We start from the raw sequence: 24,489 nt of genomic DNA, 5'->3' as shown, positions 1-24,489 counted from the left end.
GAAAACACAGTAGAAAAACCCAACTGGATGTAGTTTCCACGAATTCAACATTAGTCAAATAAAACTATGTGTTGCGTTATTGTAATATGTCCCATTTGGAATTTCTTCCCCCCTTTGTGGTGAATATTTCTCAAGATTTAATTGGGGGGGGTTCTTCCATTGAGACCATCATAGAGCAGCGATGTGGACTCATGTCAGACTTGATATGTTAATTTGAGAGCTTAAAAGAGACAATTTTTTTTTCTAATATCTGGGGAATTTCCTACAAGAATATATCCACGTGTTGTAATGTTCATCTAGTTATTTTTCATATAATGTGCATACTGCACACTGCTTTTGTCATCCTCCTTGTGAATGTTCTATTTCAGTTCCTGTCTCTTTAAGGCCCCCTTCCAGCCTGCTCTGATTGGTCAGCTCCAACAGGCTTGAGCAGGGACCACCCATCGGCCTCTGTATCAGCTGGGCCATCTCCAAAGCACAGTCTCACTCCCAAGGGGAGCCACATTAGCTGAGCAGCATGCTAACGCCAAGTTCAACTGACTAGCCTGCAAATAAACAGAAAAAAAGCATAAAATATGGCAAAACGTACAGCTTCCAGGTCTGAAGTCTACTCACAAACAGCCATTATTGATCCACCCATAGGATTGTATAGTTTGCTGCCCTTATAAGCAGTTCCAAGTAAAATAATGATACACACATTAGTTGTGTTTTGCTGTCACTGTGAGGACATTTGCCTCAAAACTTAAACCAAAATAAAGTAAAACCTAAAACAACTTCAATTTGCATGCTTTACTATTTTTATGCTCGTACTTTCGACACCTTATTATCATAGCTACCATTAGCCACATAGCAATGGTGGACAGCGAGGTGGATTCACACAGGGCCATAGTGGAGCAGGAGGAAGACGAGTGAGGATGGTCTTTTCTCATAATTTGAGGTTCTCTAGACACACTGGGGATACATACTGATGTTGAATAAACATTTTAAAAAGTGCATTCTGCATAATATGCCCCCCTTGAGAAACTAACTGCAGTTCAACTTGACTTTAATTACAATCACTTGACTTTGAAAGACTTGATATCCTCTCTAAGCCCAAAGTGGAAGAATCTCAGAGTATATTTTGAGACAAAGCAGATATTTACAGGCAGTGTTCAATATGTAGGCCCAGTGGTCAGTATTACACCTTATTTACTGTTAAAGGAATGATTGTAACTTTGTGGAGTTCTTTTCGCTGTTTGAGTTATTGATCGTGGGACGATAGTTTGGTTCAATGGCCATGTTGGCCGATCAGTCCAGGAGATCGATTACCATAAAAGACCAGAGGATGAATCCTACTGCCTGTGACATCTCACCCTACTTCCCAGGTTATGTTTGTCATTGTTTTTTCATTCTATCATCATTTCCTGTTTTGCCTTATCATACTTACTTCTCCTCTCGTTTCAGATGCTTTACTTCCTGCCCTTGTGTGTTTCCAGCCTGTGTGATTGTCTGATTAGTTTCACCTATCTGTCATTATCCTCCCCTTCTCATTGTATGTAGTCTGTTTGTTCCTCCTCTCTGTGCCACTTCATCTTTGAGCCTCTGTGTCAAATGTTCCTGCATGTCTCTACTTGTGTTTATTGTGTTACTGACTAAGCCTTTTTGCCTTCTTCTTGACGGATTTGTTTGCCATTCTCCAGAATGATCACCTGTGTACCGAACCTTTTTTCCAAGTAATGACTGATTTTGATTCCAAGCGCCAGGTGTTCGAGTCGCACTATTGGGCCCTTTGTCTTTGTCTTCACCAGTTGTTACACAGCCGTTGATGATCCCCTTTTCTGTAGTGCAAAATTTGTGTTTTTGAGTGAAATGTCTCCAACTATTGGATGGATTGTCATTAAATTTAGCTCATTTGTGTAATCATTTCAGTGATCCCCTGACTTCTAATCTTGCACCATCATCAGGTCATAATTTGTCCACTACTTTGGTTTATGGCAAATACTTGCAAAACTAGTGAAATTCCTGTCAGCCTCAGAGAAGATGATCCCATGCTGACACATGGTCCATGATCATATTGTGTAACCACACAACTGTTTTTTGTTCTTTACCAGTTTTTGTGCCAAGGCAGTCCATTAATTACAGATGAAAAAAAATTACAAAATACAGCATTTCTCTGTTGGGAAATGACTTTGGACTTTAGCAGGACAAGATCTTCTTGTGACTTAAACAGTGACTTTCCATTTCCTCCAAGATGTTCTTTCCCACAGCAGGGGGAAAGAGTTTTATTGTACCTTGGTGGTGCGTTGATGCCACTGGTATACTTGGGTGTGGTCCAGAAACACTGTCCCACCTCCCACAGTAGCAAACCATGGTTTTAATGTTTCACGTTACCAATATGATTCACTACTGCAAAGGGCAGAGGACAGAAAAACATTTTGTTCTGAAATATTAACATTGTAAGAAGAGGGAGCACCATCACGTTCTGAAAGATTCATATAGATAACATCATTGCTATCATGTAAAGCAGGACAACAGACAGATGTTGCGTGTGAGTTTGTTGCAAATGAGGCGACAAGTTCACATGTGGGAGGTTGATAGAAAACAGAGCTATTGTTTTCATCTACCCTCCCTTCATGACAACAGCTGTGGAGTGGAGGTGCAGGCCTCCAGCAGGAGAATACACCATGATCTGGTCAAGCTGCAAATATGCATGGATTCATCGAGTGTGGCGTGTGTGGGCTTTCCTCTGTGCAACAGGGACTGGTTTCTAAATAGCTCATCAAAGACCCTCAGGCCCTATATTGTGTTCATTGGAAGCGAGATGGAAAATTTCATGGAGATGTTTCATTTTATCCACAGACCTCAGATAGAATTTCACTCTCTCTCGCTCTGACTCTCTTTGTCTAGGCTTATCTCATTGTGAAAACAGATGAGTTATGTACTGTCTTTGCACTCGAGTTTATATGTTATTCTGATAAGGCTGGTGGGTTTGTGTGCATGTCCATGTCTGTGTGGTTTATGAGTGTTTATTGAGACCACAGATTGTAGGACTGCCTACTGGACGATACAAACAATATTCCGTGGGAATGCAAAGTCCCACCAGTTCCCAATCCCGCTCCTTATCACCAGCATTCCCATATGAGTGATGAGCATAATAATCCTGAACTGGGGCCACTTCACCGCTGCACTACTGGTAACTATACGTAAATGACATAGCTAACTTACTTTAATTGCAATATTATAAAAGGTTATAAATTACAACTTGCAAATGCATAACAAATGTAAAACTAATGTTAAAGCTGCAAGCAGCGTTGGAGGGCCCTCGCACCTCTGTGCACGTCGGGGCGTGCGGCGGCTCCGTCCTGTTGCTGGACTGCGACCCTTCCACGCGGTTCAGAATTTTCATGTATTTTGGACAGTGCATGAGTTACATGTCACTTCCTGTGTCCCCTATGTGGCGCTAGAGAACAGTCACTAATCACATCCTGTATTCCAGTATATGAAGTGTTGACTACACTGTGAAAATTTCATGCAAATCAAACGATTATTGGCACGGAGGTCTGACCTCCTGTTTCCACCAGGTGGCGCAATGAGTGTAGTTCTACATGTACGTGTTCAGCAGACCCTCTTCTCTCCACTGATCAAATTTGAGATGGCTGTGATTAACCTGCTGAGAGAGAGAGACGTCCGAGAATACAACATGCACTTCCTCTCGCCACTAGGTGGCGCTATGACTATGGTTGAAAATTGGCATATACATATCTTCAGAGCCGGACAGTCATCAAACTGTATAAATTTGGTGAAGATAGGATCTTGTACAGTGGAGTTAAAGCACTTTAAATGCTCATGGCGAAGGAAAGTTTATTATCGGTAATCGCCTTGTCGTCACGGCAACAGCTTTTGACAGAGAGTCACGGTTTTCACTACAGACCAACATCAACATCTTGAGGCTTTCTTGACCAAATTTGAAGTGGATCTGATCCACTGGCTGGTCTTGAGCCATCATAATGTAAAACATAGCATTTCCTGTTGCCACCAGGTGGCACTATGACTGTGAATGAATATTGACATGTAGACGTCTTCAGGGCAGGACTCTCATCAAACATGTCAAGTTTGGTGCTGATTGGATCATGTCAAGCATTGACAATTTCCTGTTTGATGGCGAGACACTGAAGTTTGACAGCTCGCCACGCCCAAACCGTTAAAGTTTTGTAGAGACCTTTAATAACTTTTCATCGTCGATGCCTTCTCTACCAGCTGACCAAGTTTGAAGTCGATCGCTTGAACCCCCTCGGACTAGTTCATTCATTTACGTCCCCTGTAAATCGCCAAAAAAGCGTGAAAAATCCAATATGGCCGACTTCCTGTTGGGTTGAGGTCATCGCTCTAAGAGACTTTTTTTGTTCGTCTTGAAGAGATACGTGAACCCTCCGAATTTCGTACATGTACATAAAACGCAGTTCTGGGACTGAGTTTAGGTGGCGCTATAAAGCCATTTTGCCACACCCATTTACGAAACCTATGAAATACGTAATTTTTCACCATGACTGATTTTTCTGCAAACTTTCATGAGTTTTCGTGCATGTTCAGGCCCCCAAAAATGCAATTCATTGTGGAGAAGAACAATAACCAGAAGAAGAAGAAGAAGAATTCCTTGCATTTCAACTATGTTTTCGGCCCCCTGGTTGCTGCATTTCATGTATTTTTTCAACCCCTTCGTGCTCGGGGCCTATGGGGTCCGTACACCTCTTGCTTCTTGGGTACTGGCATGTTTCCTCCCTTGCATGTTTTGCACCCACGAATTTCACCACTTGGTGCTCGGGCCCTAATAATAGAATAGATAAAGAGAAACAAGTCGGACCCAAACACATTAAATGAATACATACGTTCACAGAAGAGAGAGACAGAGGGTAAATACAGAAAAAGAAAGCGACAGACACGTGTGAGAGCGACAGAGAGATGGTGGAGGAGGCGATGCCGGGGGGTCAACCTCAGGTTTTGCATACTTGCCAGTGTCTCTGATACATCGTGCATGTGCCAACACCATGGCATGTCCAACTGTCTCCTCACCTGCCAGACTGCTCACCTGACTCACCTGGCCTCCACTGGGATTCTGCCCATGGGTGTGCACATCAAACAGAGTTTAAAAAAAAAAAAAAAGAACTGTTGCTCCTCATAAATCATCAGATCATCAGGACTGCCATCAGTCAAATACAAATACATACATTACCTGACATTACTTCACACTCGTACATCTAATAATGGTGTGGTATGTAATTAAATCAAATGTGTGCAATGTTGGCTGCTGAATATTTAACACATTGCTCAGTTCAGTTATCCCTCCATATATTGAACATGTTGGTGTTCTTTCAGGTGGGCTTAATGGCTTTCTCTCGACAGATATACACACATGCATGCGCACACTCCAACACACACACACACACACACACCCTTTTTAGGTCTAGGCCGTTGGGGGAATTCCCACCCTACAGGTGATTTGCGTGTGTCACTAATCTAGGGGGTTTGGCTATAACTGTAAACTCATTACACCTGGTCACACTCACACACACACAAACACACACGGCCCGTTACTCATCAGCAACTGATGACCGTGCTGATAAGTGCTTCATCGCCTCGCACACTAATGGTCAACATTACAGGCAGAAAGACGATCAAATCTCTCTCACTCTTTCTCACACACATACACACACACACATACAATCACACACACATACACACACACACATACAATCACACACACAAATGCTCAGCATCTTAAAATATATGCAAATGTGATTGAAGTTCAAGTAATTGCAACACAATGACAGAAATTGTAAAAGGATTTCTGTCGAGATAGTGAAATAATGTAATATACAGCACACTGTAACTATTATGTCACTTCAGTGATACTAATAGTGGGACACGTGCAAAAGAATATATATATATATCTTTTACATTTGTTTGGCTCATATCTTTGCACATTCCTTGAAATCACCCTCAGATTCAAAATCACCCACTATAAATCCCTTGAGTTTATTTTTGGAGGCAAACTCTTATTTTTAGCTCAGCCTTTCCCACTCATTCATAAAAAAAAGGACTGACAACATTGTTCAGGCAGTTCCAAAACAAAAATCAGATAAGTGTAATAGATACATTTCCCAGTAAAGGCATAGTTCTCAGGTTTCACCTGCCTCACTCTGCGTTTGTCTGACTATAAGGGTCCAATGTCTCTCTGGCCTTATCACCTTGTCTGACTCCTCCAGGTGCAAGCTGAGTTATAGGAATCCTAACCGTCACCCATTTCACTGAACGCTGAGGGTTTTTCCGAACACGTTTATCAAGTCTTTTTTTTGTAAAGCTTTTGAGAAGTTTTGTATGTTTTGACAACTAATAACTTCTAATGCTGCTCCTTTAACTTCTACTGTTATGATCACTGCTACCACCCCTGCCACAACTAACTCTGGGGGTGGATATTTGGGGGCTCAGGCAGTTTCTTATCTTTGCCTTGGTGGTAAAGTTGGCCTGTGACCATTGGTTTTATCACCTCTATGCATTGTTATGGATAGAGATGGGATTCCCTTCAAGATTTTTGCTTTGACCATAACTAAATAGTTTGACAATTTGGGAAATTCCCCCATTTTCTTTCTTGCCGAAAGTTAGATGAGAGGATTAGCAGCAATCTCATCTATGTAGGATTAATGTGAAACTACCGTGAGCAGGCAGTTAGCGTAGCTTAGCGCAAAACGGGAGTCTTTACAGTGAGGTTGCCAGGCAACCAGCAGAGACAACAGGAAGTTATCGCACATGTAACCTCCTGTAAAACCACAGTGTTTCATTCTTATACTTTGTTTTTTGTACAGATTAAACAAACATACATATTATTATATATCATTATAACTATATTTATAATTATAATTACAATATTATTAAAACACTACATATTGAAAATGACCAGGTGAGATCTCAAAAGTAACCTAGTTGTAGACTTGCAATGAGTGACCATGACTGATCCAAGATCCCCCCCCCCCCCCTGACAAAATCTTATAGTCTGTAACACAAAACTCTGTGACATATGACACATTGTCTTTAGAGTTGAGAGGGTGTTAGTCTTTTTAAAGTCTTTTCAAAGTCTTCCAGTGTATGGTGGGCATTATTTGAGTACATGGCTACCTAACAAGTAGACCCAAGACTTGAAAGCAAACTTTTGATCAGTACTGACCCACTAAAAAGTTTAATATTTAAGCCTTTAACCTAGAGTGGTGCTGAGACAAGTTTACATGTGTTTAGAGGCTTTACTGACCAGTCTGAACATGAAAGACAGATTTGCATGTTTAATTAATAATTAATTAATATCCTACTAGACAATAATGGGATGAACAATTCTGATACAACTGCGACTACTTTAATAATTACGCCTACTTTGCCTACCGCTGTTGTACTGCTATTGTACTATTGCTTTGTTTTGCAGGTATAGGTACTGACATTGACATTTCTATTGGTGTTTGTATGTGTTTGTGGTAAAATAAATTATATTCTTGATGTAATAGCTGCAAAAATATATCGTCATGCTTCGCAGGCAAATTACTGACGATAGCATAAGTATGTAGCTAATAGGAAGAACACGTGGACATACGTGCATGTTAAGGGAGTTACACCTACAACAACATGCATTTGGCTTGATGTCAATTTCATAAGAAAAAAAAATCTGGCTGTGGTGTTAAGGCTCATAAAAGAGAATTGTGATGGATGTTGTGGTGGAGGTTTTATTTACCATGATGTGAAATATATTTATAACTTGAAAACAGGAGAATTGTAAGCAGCGTCATAAATATATGTTATGACCTACATATATGATATTTGATCTGTAACTTATGGATGTGCTTTCATCTGTTTTACATGTACAGTTAGCATCCTATGGGTTAAAAAATATGACATAATGTTCATCAGGCACAGAAAATTCCCCCGATGTTTCAAGGAAGCTATTTCTCCAACTTGCTGAACAGGTTTCCCTACTGCTTCTAATAACACTTTAAAAACCACAGCACACTGTAAAATCACATGAACAAACAACTTTTGTGAAAGAGTCAGTTCACCATCAGATTTATCAATCAAACCAGAATCACAATATTAGCACAGTTAGTCCTAATTGTTTGTGGCTGCACATGAGAGATCATGCAAAAGATAAACTAAACAGTACTATGTGTGTACAAGGAGAACAGCAACATTTCACAATGCGTGAAAGTTTATGTACGAGCATATTAGTACATGAGTGTGTCTGGCTCCGTGTGTGTGTGTGTGTTAGAGAGACAGAGAGAGAGAAAAAGAGAGAGGGAGAGAGAGAGACAGAGAAAGAGAGTGAGGGAGAGAGAGGTTCATAAAGACTGCAATATTCCAGATGGTCAGCTTGTCACACCCAGGAAAATCACTGGCACTATTTGCTCAGCTGCAGAACTGTTTCAATCAATTTTCTGAGTTTTACACGTACATATGTGTGATTGGACACGTGCACAAGTACATGAACACAAGTGCACGCATTTTTATAGATACAGTCCAGAGAGTTCATTTAATAACCAAATGTCTTCCTATAGTCTGGAAATGAAAGTCTGAGTGCTGATACAATTTGATGCATTGACCTCTCATGACCTCTCATGTACTCTGATAGGTTTACAGTTTAGGGGCCTGTGTTAATATTTCAATGTGATGAATTTCTACACTAAACCATGACAAGTTGTAAAGTTTGAGTTTTTGTCGTGTTGAGGTGATAGCACAGGAATAAAACACTGGGCTGCCTCTCACATTACATACACATCATATATCATCAGTCAAAGGAGGTCACAGGCTACATTTGGATTTATTGTGATGCTGCTTATCTGGCCATAAATACCAGCGCCAAAGGCCTTTTTCTAAAACAACATTTGTTGTAGTTTTATTTCCCAACAGATGTAACATAGACAAGTCCATCAGAGGTTTAACAAATTAGAACAGTTGGAGTTTGCGGCTGACCTGATTTACATGTCTTTGGACCGTTTGAAGAGAATGTGCAGGAATTATATATGCTCTAATCTGGAGAAAACAGTTGAAATGGGAGTTGTGGTTGAATGGAGAGAAAATTCTGCAAAGCCTCTCGCCACGGCTTTGACTCCGTCATTAATTCAGCCATAATTTCTTGATTAAATCAATATCTTTACTTTGAGTGAGCGAGGCACTGAATTGAATTGTAGAAGTTTCAGAATTGGTTTGATGGCTCATCAAACTCCAAATCCCATTATGTAATTGTTTGGTTGGTCAGGTGGACTAGTTTGTTGTCTTACAGTCCATTATCTCTGCTACTTCTCTATTAATGTTCATGTTTCTCAGACCTCGAAGGGTTGGGGGAATCCCTCAGCCACACACAACCCGTCTGCGTTACACTGCCACAGTTGTATTGGAATCTACGTCTGAAATGACAACACACACAACAACACCAAAAAGGAATCTGCTCACTCGCAACGCAGTGTGGCGGATTTCGAAAGTGAACTGTGAATGACATCATGTGCTCCTCCCGTGAGGTTTGATGCAATACGTGTGGCTGTTTTCTTCCCAACAATGGTTTATGAGGAACAATGTCATTTTTATGTAGCATCCTCAGGAAGCTAAGAAAAATTGAGCCCAGGAAGGTTTTTAAGGAGGGGAGGGAGAGTTACCATATACGGCTTTTATTCAGTACTAATCAGTTAGTTAAGCCATTGTCCAACGCATTAGACTAAGAATGTTTATCCAAGAGTCTGGTGGGCATATGGCTGATGATGATGATGATGATGATGATGAATAAGCTTGCTATAACACTGACAATATAGCCAGAACAAAAAAGAAAAATGTCACCACTAGCATATAAATGTTTCAGAAATGGTTTAAACACAATAAATTAGCTGTAAGCAGCTATCAATCTGAATTGAATTTCAATTTAGTTGTCAACAAATATAACTCCTCTTGTGAAGCAACCATAACTGGATGCTGGTATATTCAGTACAGATAATGAATGTCCATAAAACAATTGTAACTCTATGACAAATGACTGAATGGGAGAAATCACATTTGTTTTAACTGCCTTATTATAAGGTGTTATAAGCAATTTATCACATGTTTATATAGTGCTCAAAGGTGATAAATTGTTAAAGTAAATTGTGAATGCCTTAGGGCCAAAGTCCCTCTCACAATCATGGTCCTCATTCGGTCTTGTGTTAAACACGTTTTTTCACAAGCCATATTTTTGTTTTGTTATTTTTGTTACCCACCAATGTTTCATCATAAACTTGAAATAAGCTTGAGAATACCGCCTGGTTACTCTCATAAACAGCTGCCATGTGTGGAGGTTTGTGAGCTGCACTACATTTGATGAGCACAGAGGCCAAAACAAAAAGCGGATATGAGTAAATAAATTGTACATTACAATGGTTGATTTTGGGATGCATGCAAATACATGAGCTTTTCAATATACACTCCAGATATTACATCCAAATTTCTTCAAAATATCTAGGAATAATACACGTGTCTCCCGTGATCTCATTACCTTCCCTCTCTGCTCTACCTTCCACAGATTCAGATTCGGTTATTACTGCGTTGTTTAGTTTTTCTCCAAAAGTGTGTCATTGTGTTTGATTCCACCATCACTGTGAAGCCAACACCATAAAGCCACATCGTTATCTTTCATGGTATACCTCTGCTGCGGCAAATAAAATGATAAGAAACCACAGATAGCTACACTCCAGGTTTTGATTCCATGATATAAAACTTCACAAGCTAAAAACACGCACTCAAACTCGGGCTGCTGTATGAAATCGACAAATAATCTGCCATGAAAAAAACCCACTCCCACTCTAGTACTCTTAGCCAAAGGGGCTTGGCCAAAAGTGAGCAAAGTATATAAGAGGGAGTGACGTCCAGGTGAAGCATCACACAGGTGAGCATTCACATTCTCATGTCTCCACCCTCTGCTGCCTGAGGATATTGAGGATACTACACAGGAGTTCACCACTGGCTGAGAAAGGTACAGATATCTTATTTGTTGGGCTTCTGACTTCGTCTATTTGTCTTCTGCTGTCATATGACTGTCTATCAGTCTCTGATAAGTTACAGGGGTATGCGTGACAGCTTCTTTCACTTCTCTGTTCACACAGGGAGCTTTGGTTTGGGTGTCTCATGAGGGTGTTGTTTTTCTTTCCAGATTGTCGTTTAAGTATGTTGACAGAAATGGAGACGGTAAGTCTGATATTATCTTCGTATGTTTGTTTATTTTATGTCAGCCCATGAATGGCACAAGAAAAGTGTTTATATTCATACGACAAGATGTTCCAGTAATAATGTGCTCCAAAATATTATCACATTAACTGTAATTGACGTCTTGGCTGAGGGTAAAGGGTTATTTCTATGAATAGGAGCTAAACCACACATCACTGTTACCTGAACATTACATGTGCTGCATACACTTGCATAAATTTGCCAGTCAAAGTAAAACACACACGGTCACGGTTTTGTTACCTGGCTCATTTTCAAGACACAAAGACACAGCTCAGATCAGGATGAATATCATATATCATTAGTGTGTGTCAATTTCGATTTTCTCAGATTCCCAGATTTTTCCCAGATTTATGCTATACCTATATAATATATAATAATTACAAGAATGACCACTGCTGTTTAATACTTTGTAGATTCACAGACAATTCACGGCTAATTTAAAAATGATGAAATCATTCACTGTATGATGCACCACAGCTCAATGGTGCACCACTCCAAAACAACGATGGGTTTTGATGAAGAAAAACAGCAGGTGTGCGGTCTGATAATAACAACACCGCAGGCTATGACTGACACAAGATAAATGCCACCCTTTGTGCAAAGTGTTTTCTCCCCATCAGCATCACACAGGAAACTCACTCAGGTAAAAACCAGAGTGTGTATGATTTTTGTCCTGCTCTGTGTCTCTCAGATGGCTTATGTGACCGAGATCAGGCTGAGTGGAGATCGGGGGGTCTGGAGCGGAGGGGTTCCCTCTTCCTGCCCTGAGGTGGACCTGGAGGTCATCGAGGAGTACCTGCAGGAACACTCATTGGAGGTCCAGCCCACACACATGCCTTCGTCACCTCCGACCAGCGTGGGGCAACAAACACACACACACTCCCACCATAGCACCAGGATCATAGGTTAGTGTGGGGGAGGCAGTGGTGATAACGGAATGTCGTAGGTGCTTGTATATTTCTATGTATTTTATCTGACTGTATCTTTTGCCTCTTTCTCCACAGAGAATAGCTGGTCAGGTCAGTATCCATATGAGTGGCACTGTGACTCTCACACTCCAAATGAGGAATATGAGGATCAAGCCCAGCCTCCCGCCTGGTCTAGTCCCCATGACAACCAATGGGTGAGTTCAAGGACCTCAATCTCTTAGTAAAGTAAAGCTTAATTACCCTATTCATAGCTGAATACAATAACATATCATAGTGAGGTTGAAGTTACACTTGATTTGCTCAATTCATGATTTATGAGAATGGTTGCATTAATGAATGATTAATGTGTTTTTATATGTGTTTGCTTCAGGACCACATTGCGTATTCCTACAAGGCACCTGCATACATTGACTCAGACTCCCAGTCCAGTGGCTCCCAGTACCAGGAATATCAAGATTCCCCGTCACCATCATCTGACAGGGGCGGCAGGAAGGACAGAGACTCCCTGCCTCTTGTCCCACTTTCAGGTATACACACATACATCTCCACATGTGCACCTGAGCATCAAAACTCTCAACAATACAGGGCTTCAATATGTAAAATTCAACTACACACCAACTTTTATGAGGCTAGTGGAAAGATCTCTCACACATAAACACATGAGTCATTGTCACCTCATATTTTATTTACATCCCCCTCGTTTTCAGCAGGAAAGAGGAAGGAGCGGTTGTTCCAGTTCCTATTTGAGATGCTCCAGACACCATCGATGCGGAGCTGCATCTGGTGGGTCCAGTCCTCCGCTGGCACCTTCCAGTTCTCCTCCCAAAACAAGGAGCGTCTGGCGCAGCTGTGGGGTCGGCGAAAAGGTAATCGCAAGACCATGACCTACCAAAAGATGGCACGGGCACTGAGGAACTACTCCCGCACAGGCGAGATTCAGAAGGTGAAGAGGAAGCTCACCTACCGGTTTGATGAGAAAACGCTGAAAGGCCTGCAAGGAGACTCTAATGTAGTTTAGGAAGCATGATTGAGAGTGTTTATAAGCATAGAAATAGAATAAGCACAATGGATATTTGGAGGAAATTGTTGTGATTGTCTCATTAATGTGCTTTCTGCTGACTCTATTTCTATGGCTATGACAAATGAATACTGAGTATTTGAAAAGCCAGAGGACAAAACACTGTAGGTCAGAGCTTTCTGTAGATACAAAGCTATACAGCAGGTGGTATATGGGGCAAACAAGAGCAAAAAGAGTCAGCTGGCATTAAAAAATATGTAAATCTAAAAGGTTATCACATGATATCTACTTTGTAAGTAGAACTTAAATCATTCTTAAAGTAAAAGTTGAGGTTTTCTGTTTTGCAGATATTCAGCAGATATAATTTCATAGACATCTTACCAAATGTAGGTTGTGAAAAAAAGTATCTGTTTGTATGAAGATATCTTTTTTAAAGATGAAATAAATGTGAAAATATTTTCAAAATACCTGATGCATTGTCTTTGTGAGCATAGATTATAGTGTGGAGCATGTCAGCCAAGCAAACACAGATGTTCTTGTGAGTCGAAGCAAACACACACACACAGATATAAACACAACCCTATTGCCAAAAATTGTATGCAAACTAATAATGCATTGAAAAACCGCCAACAGACCTGTTAATCAGTAACCACTACAAAGTCCCCTGACACACGATACACACAATAGCAGGACACACATGCACACACACTGATGTGGAGTAGGCTATTACTTTTTAGTTTGAAGTTACCAAAGTAAAGCAATTAAATTTTCATAGTCAAATGATTGGGCCACACTCCTTTTGACACAGCAAAATACAAAGATATTCAACACTCATGAACTGTCAGTCCTGACTGTGCAGGGCAGTATTTACCTCTAAACACCTTTATAGTTCTAACAACTGTTAAAACCTGTCTGCTATGGCATATTCAAAATAACGAATGGTGGAAAGTACCTAGGCGCATTACTGTAGTACTGTACTTAGGCAGGATTTTGAGATACTTTGATACTTTTGAGGTATTTTACTTAGTAATTCCATTTTATGCTACTTTTTTAACTTTCTATCTATTCTATCTATCCACGTCTATTCAACAATTCAACAACAAGATTTAGATTTTACATGTAAAACATGAACCTATAAAATGTGCTGCTTTATGATAGATCTAGTTTGTACAAAATGTTATAAGATTAGAATTATGCTTACAAATGAATGCAATATTCGTATAATACATGTAAAAATATGCCACTCTAAAAGAGGATATTTTGATATCTTACGTATTGTAATATTAATGAAATTGTAATTCAATATGACTACACTAGTATTGCTACAGTACTGCTGGCTCAAACACACCTTTCGTGTGACAATGTGAAGCTGCTCATTCAGAAGTCCTCTCCTCTAAGGCTGCTGAGGCTCATTTATCAGAGTGAGGAAAAGGCTTTTCACTCACTGATGAAATACAGATGGCGTCTCCATAGAGAGCACGACTGTTGTTGTTGTTGTGTGTGCACACAGAAGCGCATGCATGTTTGCATATAAAAAGCATCTGTTCAATGCTTCTCTGGTGATTTGAAGCCAAGAGCTGAAAGAGGGGCCACACTATCTGAACAGCAAACACAGGATTATGTTGGATTTAACTTTTCTGTGGCACTCTTCCCACCTGACGACAGCCTGCAAGGAACCCTGCTCTGTTAAACTTCATAGCTTCTCTGACTTCCCTGATCAACATCTTCAGTGATGGCTGAGTGGAGCTGGGTGGCCTACACTGTACTAGAAGTGCTGATTGCTACGGCCTGTTGCCTTGGCAATGTGTTGGTAGTGTGTGCGGTGTGTATTGGTATCCGGGATTCCCTTCGGGAGCCAACCTTCTGCTTCCTCGTGTCCCTGGCAGTGGCTGACTTCCTAGTGGGCGTGGCTGCTGTGCCCCTGGCTGTAATATTGGATGGCTGGGTGAGTCTGACCCCTGACCTGTGCCTACTTCTCAGCTGTGTTGTGCTTGTGCTCACTCAGGCCTCTGTGCTGTCACTGCTGGCTATCGCCGTGGACCGATACCTCCGGTTACACACACCACTCAGGTGAGATATGAACCCTGAAACACTGATTTACAAAAGCTATCTGGCTAACATGCTCTCTTGTTGATTTGTAGGGGGGAAAAATCCACTTTCTTTCAGTCCTCCTTTCTGTTTTAACCCTCATCTTCAGATACAAAGCCTTGGCCACACAGAGGCGTACCTGGATAGCCGTGTCTGTGTGCTGGACACTTTCCTGCCTACTGGGGTTCACCCCTCTGTTTGGCTGGAACAACTACTCCTCTCTAGCATCTGATTCCACCAATACATCCTCCTCTTCCATCATCTCTCCACCCTGCACCTTCCTCTCAGTCATCTCCCTCCCCTTCATGGTCTACTTCAACTTCCTGGGATGCGTCATGGCACCCCTGCTGGTCATGACCTTCCTCTACACTCGAATCTTCTGGAGCCTGCAGGGCCGTCTGAAGGAGAGCTGTCCTCAAGCCCAGGCCTCTTTGCTCAGGGAGAAGAGGCTGGCCTGCTCCCTGGCGCTGGTTCTCATTTTGTTTGCCAGCTGCTGGATTCCTCTTCACCTCATGAACTGTCTGCTGCTGTTTCATGGTCCTCAAGCGGTCACACACGGGACACTATATACAGGCAGGTGGCAATAGCTGTTCTAGTCCTTCCAAAGTCTGTAGTTGGTCATCTTTTATTTCCGTGCTGAGAGATTTGTTTACAGTGTTCCCCCAGAGGCTTTAAATGCTTTTTTTTTCTCCTTTCATAATCACATTTTTACACAATTCTCACCAGCAGTTCAAGTAAAATCTTGCAGTAACATGTCCATTTTTCCAGGTATCCTCCTGTCTCATGCCAACTCAGCAGTCAACCCCGTGGTCTACGCTTATCGCATCCCAAAGATCCAACAGGCCTACAGTCAAATATGGAGGCATTTCCTCTTGAACATAAACTGTTGCCATGGGGACAAGCAAGTTCACAGGTCGAGAACAGGCAGCAGAGCCAATCGTACAGAGACGTGTGGATCAGGAGGGAAAACCCCGCCCTAACAAAGGGTCAAGTCCAGTATGTTTGACGTTTGAGTTCATGGCACTTGGTCAGAAAGTTTTCATCCACTCACATAAGAGAATCTGATGATCACTGTGTCCAACAAACATTACACCTGTATTAAATAAAAGCAACTGAAGGAGTAAAGACAGCCAGTGAGCCAGTTTGAATCTGTGAAACCTTTTTACTGGTGGTGTTTCTTTTGAATGAAAGTCTGACATTGCCTTTATCCCCTTGTCTGCAAACTTTATTTAAAGTCAAAGCTATCTCATGAGTCACCACTAGAGGGTGCTCTAGACTAACACACTCAGTAGCAGCTGTTGTACACAAACCAGACACCACCAGAACTGCAGCAGATAAACAATTTCACAATCTCATTCACTGGTTTTTGGACAACTTTGAGGCAAATATGACTTTATTGAGATGTACATATTTTTGAGTAAATCATTTCACAGCATCAATCAATTGCACCACATATCAACTTGCTACTTTTTTTTAATGAAATCTGAAAGAATAAATGTGACACTAAGCCATCAGAGTGTGTTGAACATTCATGAGTGTTCAGTGAGCTCCTCAGGGAAGGCAATAGACTGTATAGTTATCACCTGAGCAGGGTGCAATCCCACCCACCAAACTATACAACCTACTACCTCAACCTGACAGAGCCCAAATCAAACACACCACTAGTTCACGTCCAGTTACCTGCTCTAATTTACCTGCTCTAGCAATAAAAACAAAAAAAAAGAACAATGCTTGTCACAGTGAATTATGTTGATTGCTGCAAGCGTATGTTTTGATTGGACAGCATGATTGCCCATCTGGAGATGACACTCGGCGAGTGGCTGACTCCGCTGTCTCCTTGGGAAAGACAGTAGATTGTATAGTTATCTCAAAAAGAGGTTACACAACCCCACAACTATTCAATCTACTACCTCAGCCCCAAGGACAGCATCCTCGTTGCTTCACCATCAAAGATCCACAAAGGTAACTCTCTGCAAAACTCCCTGCAAAAGTACAAAGAAAAAGAGACAGAGGGTTATCGCAATTAACTATTCTCCTCTGTAAAATACATGCAAGATAGAGCTGGGTAGGACTGTCAATTCTGAAGTGTAAAGTCACGCTACATTTTTGACTGGTGTGTTCAGATTCAGTCCCTGCACAAAGGAGTGTAATCATATTTTCAGTTCTATCTCTGTGTCTGATTCTTTGTTTTTTGTTCCTGGAAAAGGCTCAAAATCACAACTCGTGGCAGTAAATGGCTAGTGCTTCATGACAACAGCTCTTCAACTGCCAAGATTTGGAGAGACGTTTTTCACTTCTTAACAAAAGAGGACCCTCTGACATTTTGCATATTGGCACATCCTCACCGATCAACCAAGCCTTTTTTGCAGCGGAGCTGAATGTCTTTATGAAATCCATCCTATTAAAATAAATCAAAGACAAATAATTTAGCGGTAAGCAGACATCGGAAAGTGAGAGCACTAATGTGTGAAAGCCCAACAAACAACTCACTGGCTTCCTCAGACTCTGGCATGTGATCGAAAGAGGAAAAAAAAAAAAGAGCTGCTCGACTGTGCCAGGAATTCGTTTCCGTTTTTGCCAAAAACTGAGCTCATTCCAGTGGGCTATCCCTGTGTAGGCTGGCTGCTGCTTCTCAGACGGAGGTACACACACAGATGCCTGCAAATATGGCTTCCACCAGCTGCCTCTGATTGAATACAAGGCTGGAATTCTGCCCCCAAAACACAACAAGGAAACACAAAATGGCGTCTCATACATCGGCCATTTTAGGTCTGGTTAAAAACACTGTTAGGCCCACCTTTCGGGTTTTTTTCTGATCCTGCTGTCTCACGATTAAAAAAGAGCGTTTTTTCTATCGAGAGTGATGGAGAATCAATCTCGTGCCAGCACTGAGGTGAAGCCAACGGACCCAGACAACACCCCGCACTCACTATCACGGGTACGAAGTATGACAGAAACTCTAACAGCACTTATCAGACAGCTGCAAAATTCACAGAGAAAAAGCATCATAACACACAGCAAGTCCATGTTCCTGTGAATTTACTCATACCATTAACAACTGGTTCAATAAAAAAAAACTCACTAAACAAGCAGATTGTATTTTTAGTTTCCAAAACTTTTATTAATTTCACTAAGAAAGACCTTGTTCCTCCTCAGGCAGCTAAATGCTAAACTCCAATGGGATAAAAGCTGGAACAGGCCAGCAGGTTAACATGGCAGTGACTGAAGGGTTAATGAGTGCCAGACTAAATGCCAGACCTGGGCCTCAGATAGACAGAGAAAGGGTTAGGAGGTACGCTCCTTGCATAAATTACCATGCAGCCTCAACCCCTGAGACTTGGTCCAGACCAGCCCATAGTTAGCATGCAGTAGACCCTGCTAGTCTGATTACAGAAGACCAGACAGACAGAAGGGGGTGGGGGTGTGTTGGCATGATGCCCAACTCTGCCACTGTGCCAGTGACAGATCTACGAGCTCTGTTTGGTCACCGAGAAACGTCCCCTGGCAGGAGCTGTATTTGGAGGACAAGGGAAACAGACTAATAGTGATATGACACAGTGTACTGGGGGAAATGGGTCAATTTAATGACGACTTAACAGGACATCCGAACGTGTCCTTGAATAAAAAAAAAACCACTTGTGGGGAATTCTGGGCTTCTGGGTTAATTGTAAAAATTGGCGTCCCATTCCCTCCACAACTCCCGACTGTTTTAGAAACACTGAGGCCAAACTCGGTCAGTCATGTGAGCTCTGTTGTCTGTGATCATGGACTTTGTCAGTGGCACATAAAAAGGGACACACATGGCTCGGCTGGGTCAAATTATTTTCTCTGTCAACAGCTACATAATAAATGTGCCTCCAGCCATATGGGCAGCTGAGAGGATCTTGAAGAAAAGACGAAAAAAAAGGAAGAAATGTGGCCTATTGAATTAATCTCATCTACCTATTAGATAGTCAGTCTGTCCATCATAGCAAAATCTGTTTCTAAATGGTAATAAACTAATTTTAGCAGTATCCTGTGTGAGCCAAGAAACGCTGCTCTGCTGTGACCAACCAAGATATGTTTTTTTTGGAGACAATTTCCTGCTTTAGTATGATAATCTCTCTCTGGGTGACAGTTACACATGTTTCTTTTGGGTTTGTCACAATCCCATGCCAGTTATAGCGCTGAGAATTTTATTCTTTTTAATAAGTTTCAAACAGAGCTACAGCAACAGCATCTATAAATCCCAAACCAAATTCAGTTTCAGACATGCAACACCTCATTTCTTCTTTAAATAAATTCATATTCATAAATGATCTACTTATTCTGCTCTTGTGTGGATGAGGTTAAAAGAACAAAATCAAAATCTTGTTTATCATACAGGTTTTACAAACTTCTAACATCAACCTGCTGTGCCATCAAAACACACAAAAAACCACCGCTACTGCGCCATCTTTAACAGAACGAAACCCATGCGAAAAATATCGTTGAAACAATAGGCCTTAGCTTGCTCCCCTACACTGTGAAAGGATGCAGGATTTGTCGGATTTATTCCTCAACCAATACAAACGACGTAAACGCACGAATTAATCAGCAAATCCCCGAACACACAGCACACTCAGTTGCCAACAAAACTCCTCAGAATTGGAGCTGATTTTTGCAGGAAGCAGAGGCAGGGAAATACCTATTGGATTTCCTGGTCCCTTGGTCCGCGAGACGGGATGAATGCTTGGCAGACACAACGGACGGGGCACCAGACGATTGGTACAGGTTCTTGTGTGTTTCTCTTTCTCTCTCTTTCTCTCTCTCTCTCTCTCTCTCTCTGAGCTTTGTGCCAAGAATGGGCAGTGTCTGTGTGCCAGGCAGAATTTCAATGAGGGAGGAAGGAGGTGGTGATGGTGGGCAAAGAGGAGGAGCAGTGGTGGGGGAGCTGGAGTTGGCAGAGGAAGTATGCCACACAATAAATGGCAGGATGAAGAATTCCCACAGTTAAAAAGATGTAAACGGATGTCTTGTTTTACTCGCGTCCAGTCTTAACCTCAAGAAAAATTGTGCTCAGGCATCTGGCAGATACAAGATAGAGGGCTGATCTTCAATTGAGTGCTGTGGCGATTTTATACCTGCATTTCATCTTCCCTACTCCCTGAGGAATGCCTGATTCCTACATTAAAGGACGAAGGATGGCAGCACTGAGTCTCTTCCATGCCCACATGGCATGGTGCCCGCTCTGATGTTCTGTATATCCTCATTAACCAAGCGCAAACACACAAGGCTCCTGCTCACATGTATCCATGTATACAGAAATACACCGCCATATGCGAGCACTTACACAACACAGCGCAGTTGCTTGACCTGCGTACATAAAAGAGGCTCATTCTATCTGCTCCTGATTCTCTAAATGCTCATGAAATGAAACTTCTTCCAGTCATTTGCCATCAACTCCTCTGCTTTGCGAGATAGAGGGCTGCACGCACAAATGTCAGACTCACAGGCATAAGAGCTAGGTAAACATGTCAGGCAACGTGTTTGATGAAAAGATAGTATGACCCAGATAAGGCGTAGGAGTATAAGAGAGCCATTGTACTGACTATCAAAGTGTCCGACAATCATTCCAACCATAGATACACACACATAAGTGGAGCTAAGTTGAATAATCAGTATTAAAAAAGGCGTCTGGGCACACACTAATTCCTCTTTTGCAAATCTCCAAATATAGTTTTAAAATATGTGTTTTCAAAGTGGTTTCTTGAACAGAATGAGCTTCATTAGCTGATAAAAGCAAAAATTAGTACAATTTCTGAATCACTGACGTATTAGCTGCAGTATAGCCTCCAACTACCCAGATGGCCACGTGTCTCTAAACCCTGAGAATGAAGAAAATATACATCAAAGCTTTCTGTCCACCTCTTCATTTACTCTCTCCATCCCCTCCCCTCTTTTCCACTTGTCTATGCTTTTGCTAATGTGCTGATGAGATGTGTGGTTACCATGGTTTCAAATGTTTCTGATAGCTCAGATGCCTGGCCTGGCATGTTTCTACACGCCCACATATTACCGCATTCACTAATGCCACACAGAGCAGGACATACACATGCATACATGTACACAAAGACGATTTGAAAGGTTGCCCCTTCAAAGAGGGTGCGCATGCATATTTTTTTGCGTATGTATTGTACACAAAGAGTATGCGTACAAAAGTGCACAGTGGTGCATGTCAGGATGAAACAGCTGCAGCTTCCTGCATGAGAAGAGAAACTTCCTGTTGCCTCGCTGCAAACCACAGCCGGTCAGCCAAGATATCAACCAATCAGCTATGTTGAGGTTGAATGCAGGAAGTTAGCCTGACTGCCTCTAGGAGAAAAACTCAGAAACATGATGAGGCAACACGATAAGTTCATCTGAGGATAAGAGAGGGGCGGGGAAAGAGCTCTCCCACTCCTACCTCTTTTTCTGTCTCTGTAACCCTTGTTGTATCGCTTTTTCTCCTGCTTCTTCTTTCTTAACATTTTCCTCTCATCACTGTCACATGTTGATATAAATAAAGAGAGGTTCTCTTGGTTCTTTTTTATGAATCAATTCGCCACTTAATGCCACAGATGAGCGATTGGAAATGACGGAGACTGATGCAGAGGAATTAGGAGTAGTATACCCACAAATTGAGAGGGGCATGTTGAAAGGGTCTGCCCATATTCACTGTTTCATAAACACGTGGCACGAAGGCGCCATCTTAACACCAACCCGTATTTAGATCAAGATACAGTACTGACAATAAGCAGTCCAGTGTGATTCCTAGTTGTACAAACAATATGCAGATATATCATATAATTCAATCGGTGTTAAATGTGCCTTCTAAAAGTAGGCTGAAAGATCAGATCAGTTGTTGATTAATTTACATATCTTATTCTATCTGATTCGGATAGCGCAGCATTGATATAATCAAAATATTTTGTGTAATGTGGACTATAGGCTTGTTTTCTTGCAGCTGAGTGAGATACAGAGCAGTCAGACAACCGCTAATGTTTAAATTTACATTTCACTGGTGAAGCCAATCAGCAGCTTTACTGCTTTATTACTAAAATGAGAGAGAACTACTGAAGAACACCACTGAACTGCAATTCTTGCCTAACAACCTGCTCTTTTCTTTACGGCGCTGTCTGTTTTTCAGACCATTTCTGCCACAGTTTCCTCTGCAGTGCTACTTGTCGTACACAGTTTCTCTGCTTCTGCCTATGAAGCAGAGTGTCAAGACAAACATCACAGTACAGCTTTTAACAGACTGTCACACCTCTAGATCGTGCTTCCTGCCACATATCTGCGCTTTTACTGTGTCAGAAAGCGCAAACAGTGCAAGAAAGGAGAGAGAAACAAAGTAAATATTGCCCTCGTATTAGCTATCATAACGGCTCTGGATGATAAGAGACCTGCCAAGTGCCTCACTGGTCCTGTGGGTGCAGCTCTTCAACACGGGTCAGCGGCTAAACTTGTACTGACCTGAGCACAACAACAGCTCTCTGGCTCGGTCAACCCACTGAGGTCAGAAAGTAACCGAGCAGGCCTGTCCTTCATCCTGCCAGTCCACAAAGAGACACCTGTTCAGCACAGAAAGCCACAGAAAGACAGTTCACCACCCTGTCAGAGCCTGCTGTCCTGGAGCAGAGAGAGGAGAGGATGAGGGAGACAGGGACCAAGAAAAAAGAGATACAGGAAGCAGGAGAAAGAAGATGGCCAGCAGGGAGTCGAGGGGTCCCTCTGAGCTCTAGAAAAGTTTCTCCTGTTATGTCCATTGAGCCAAAATGGCGGCGAGCGGAGTGCAGCGTGGCAACCGACGACGATAGACACATTTACAGGAGGAAGACCGTGATGAAGGACAGAGAAGAGGGCGAGAGGAACTGATGGAGAAAGATCATAGGGCAGTGAAAAAGACGGGAAGAGGTGTCGCAGAATAAAAAAGAAAAATACCTGGAGCCTGTACGTGAGCGGCGGGCTGGGCCAGAGGACTGGAGGAGAAGAGGGCCGTGATGGCGGGAAGAAGGGAAAAGAGAGGAGTAGAGCACACCCTCTGAGAGCTACACCCCCTTCCCACAATCCCCTCCTACTGGCGTGAGTGCGTCTGTCCGTACACAGGGTGACAGAGGGACGTCTGCTCACACACAGACCTATAACACACACACATAACACGCACGAGTCACGATATCAAACGCACTGGGCACAACAAAAAGAGAAACCCTCCACAACAGACTCACAATAGACTCACATGACTTGCAGTTGCGTATGACCAAAACGGAGACAAACACACAGACAGAGGACACTTCAAAACACAGACACACACATAATCAATTCGCCAGCCTTTGGATCGCCCTCTGCTCTGCCCTGTGCTGTGTTTGCCTCGGTCCGCCTGCCCACTTTGGCACTGCTGCCAAGAGCGAAGGGGAGAAAAAGGAGGGGAGGAGGAGGGCGTAGAGACACAGAAAGAGGAAGGGAGGGACATGCTGTAGCGAGAGAGGGGGAACAGAAAGAGGAGGAGTCAGAGAGACAGAGTTAGGAAAGAGAGTGAGACACAGAAAGACAAGAAAAGGAAAAGACAAGAAGTGTAAACTGCGGCGAGCAGACGCGCTGACACAAAACAGTCGGGACAGTATCTGTGAGCACTCTGAGGTTTTGTACGTTAATCATCGAACATCCAAAGCACACCTCTCACCTTGAGCTGTACTTATGAACTATCCTGCAGCAGCAGACAGATGGCGAGGGAGACAAGGGGATCCCAACACTTCTGCCACATTGTTCCATCTCAACGTATTTTTACAATCAATAGATCGAAAAAGCTCAAAACCAGCTTGAAATTCGAACTCTGCATTTGTCGCTGTCAAGTTCTCTTGCCTCAAAGAGGAATCCCGTGAGAGTTACTGTCTTTTTCGACATCTTTATTCTGCCTGCTTTTCTCCGCGTCTCCCTTTAGCCTTCCATCAATTTGTCCTCTCCCTCCGTGGGGAATAATATCTGCCCTCCAAAGTGGGAGTAGTTCGACGGCGTTAAGCTAAATTAATCAATGAACGAGGAGGGTGGATATTTCAGAGAATGTCACTTTTTTTTTTTTTTTTTTTTTTGCCCGGCCGTTGGCATCTTTCCCAGGTCTCCCTTTGCTTTCTCACAACAGCAAGACAGTTGAACACCAGTGCAGGTCTTGGATCAGCGAGCTGTCGCCTCTAGATGACCTCA

At 42.2% G+C, this 24,489-nt stretch overlaps 2 protein-coding genes and 1 long non-coding RNA gene across 5 annotated transcripts; 2 read left to right on the top strand and 1 right to left on the bottom strand.

The window, feature by feature from the left end:
* The first annotated feature begins 10,925 nt into the window (after positions 1-10,925).
* LOC139209954 (transcription factor Spi-B) lies at positions 10,926-13,621 on the top strand. Of its 2 annotated transcripts, none has more exons than XM_070839885.1 (6): positions 10,926-11,005; positions 11,136-11,217; positions 11,948-12,161; positions 12,261-12,379; positions 12,556-12,712; positions 12,896-13,621. In XM_070839885.1, the coding sequence occupies exons 2-6, from the start codon at positions 11,158-11,160 to the stop codon at positions 13,201-13,203; spliced, it is 858 nt and encodes a 285-aa protein (XP_070695986.1). In that variant the 5' UTR covers positions 10,926-11,005; positions 11,136-11,157; the 3' UTR covers positions 13,204-13,621. The 2 variants fall into 2 exon arrangements, with proteins under 2 accessions (XP_070695986.1, XP_070695984.1); XM_070839883.1 differs by having other exon boundaries at positions 12,893-13,621.
* A 1,165-nt stretch (positions 13,622-14,786) lies between these two features.
* LOC139210303 (adenosine receptor A1) lies at positions 14,787-16,763 on the top strand. The gene is made up of 3 exons (XM_070840325.1): positions 14,787-15,273; positions 15,401-15,864; positions 16,060-16,763. Exons 1-3 carry the CDS (start codon positions 14,936-14,938, stop codon positions 16,269-16,271), a joined length of 1,014 nt encoding a protein of 337 aa, XP_070696426.1. The 5' UTR covers positions 14,787-14,935; the 3' UTR covers positions 16,272-16,763.
* LOC139210305 (uncharacterized) lies at positions 16,684-23,663 on the bottom strand. Of its 2 annotated transcripts, XR_011585241.1 has the most exons (4): positions 23,528-23,663; positions 23,233-23,429; positions 22,765-22,862; positions 16,684-17,273 (listed from the first exon to the last, which is right to left on the bottom strand). It is a non-coding gene; the product is annotated as an uncharacterized lncRNA (long non-coding RNA). The 2 variants fall into 2 exon arrangements; XR_011585242.1 differs by lacking the exon at positions 22,765-22,862.
* Positions 23,664-24,489: the final 826 nt, after the last annotated feature.

This window comes from Pempheris klunzingeri, chromosome 11, assembly GCF_042242105.1.
Source record: "Pempheris klunzingeri isolate RE-2024b chromosome 11, fPemKlu1.hap1, whole genome shotgun sequence".
Classification (NCBI taxonomy): domain Eukaryota; kingdom Metazoa; phylum Chordata; class Actinopteri; order Acropomatiformes; family Pempheridae; genus Pempheris; species Pempheris klunzingeri.
Note: the sequence above shows the minus strand (reverse complement) of the source record. Positions and strands in the feature narration are given on the sequence as shown.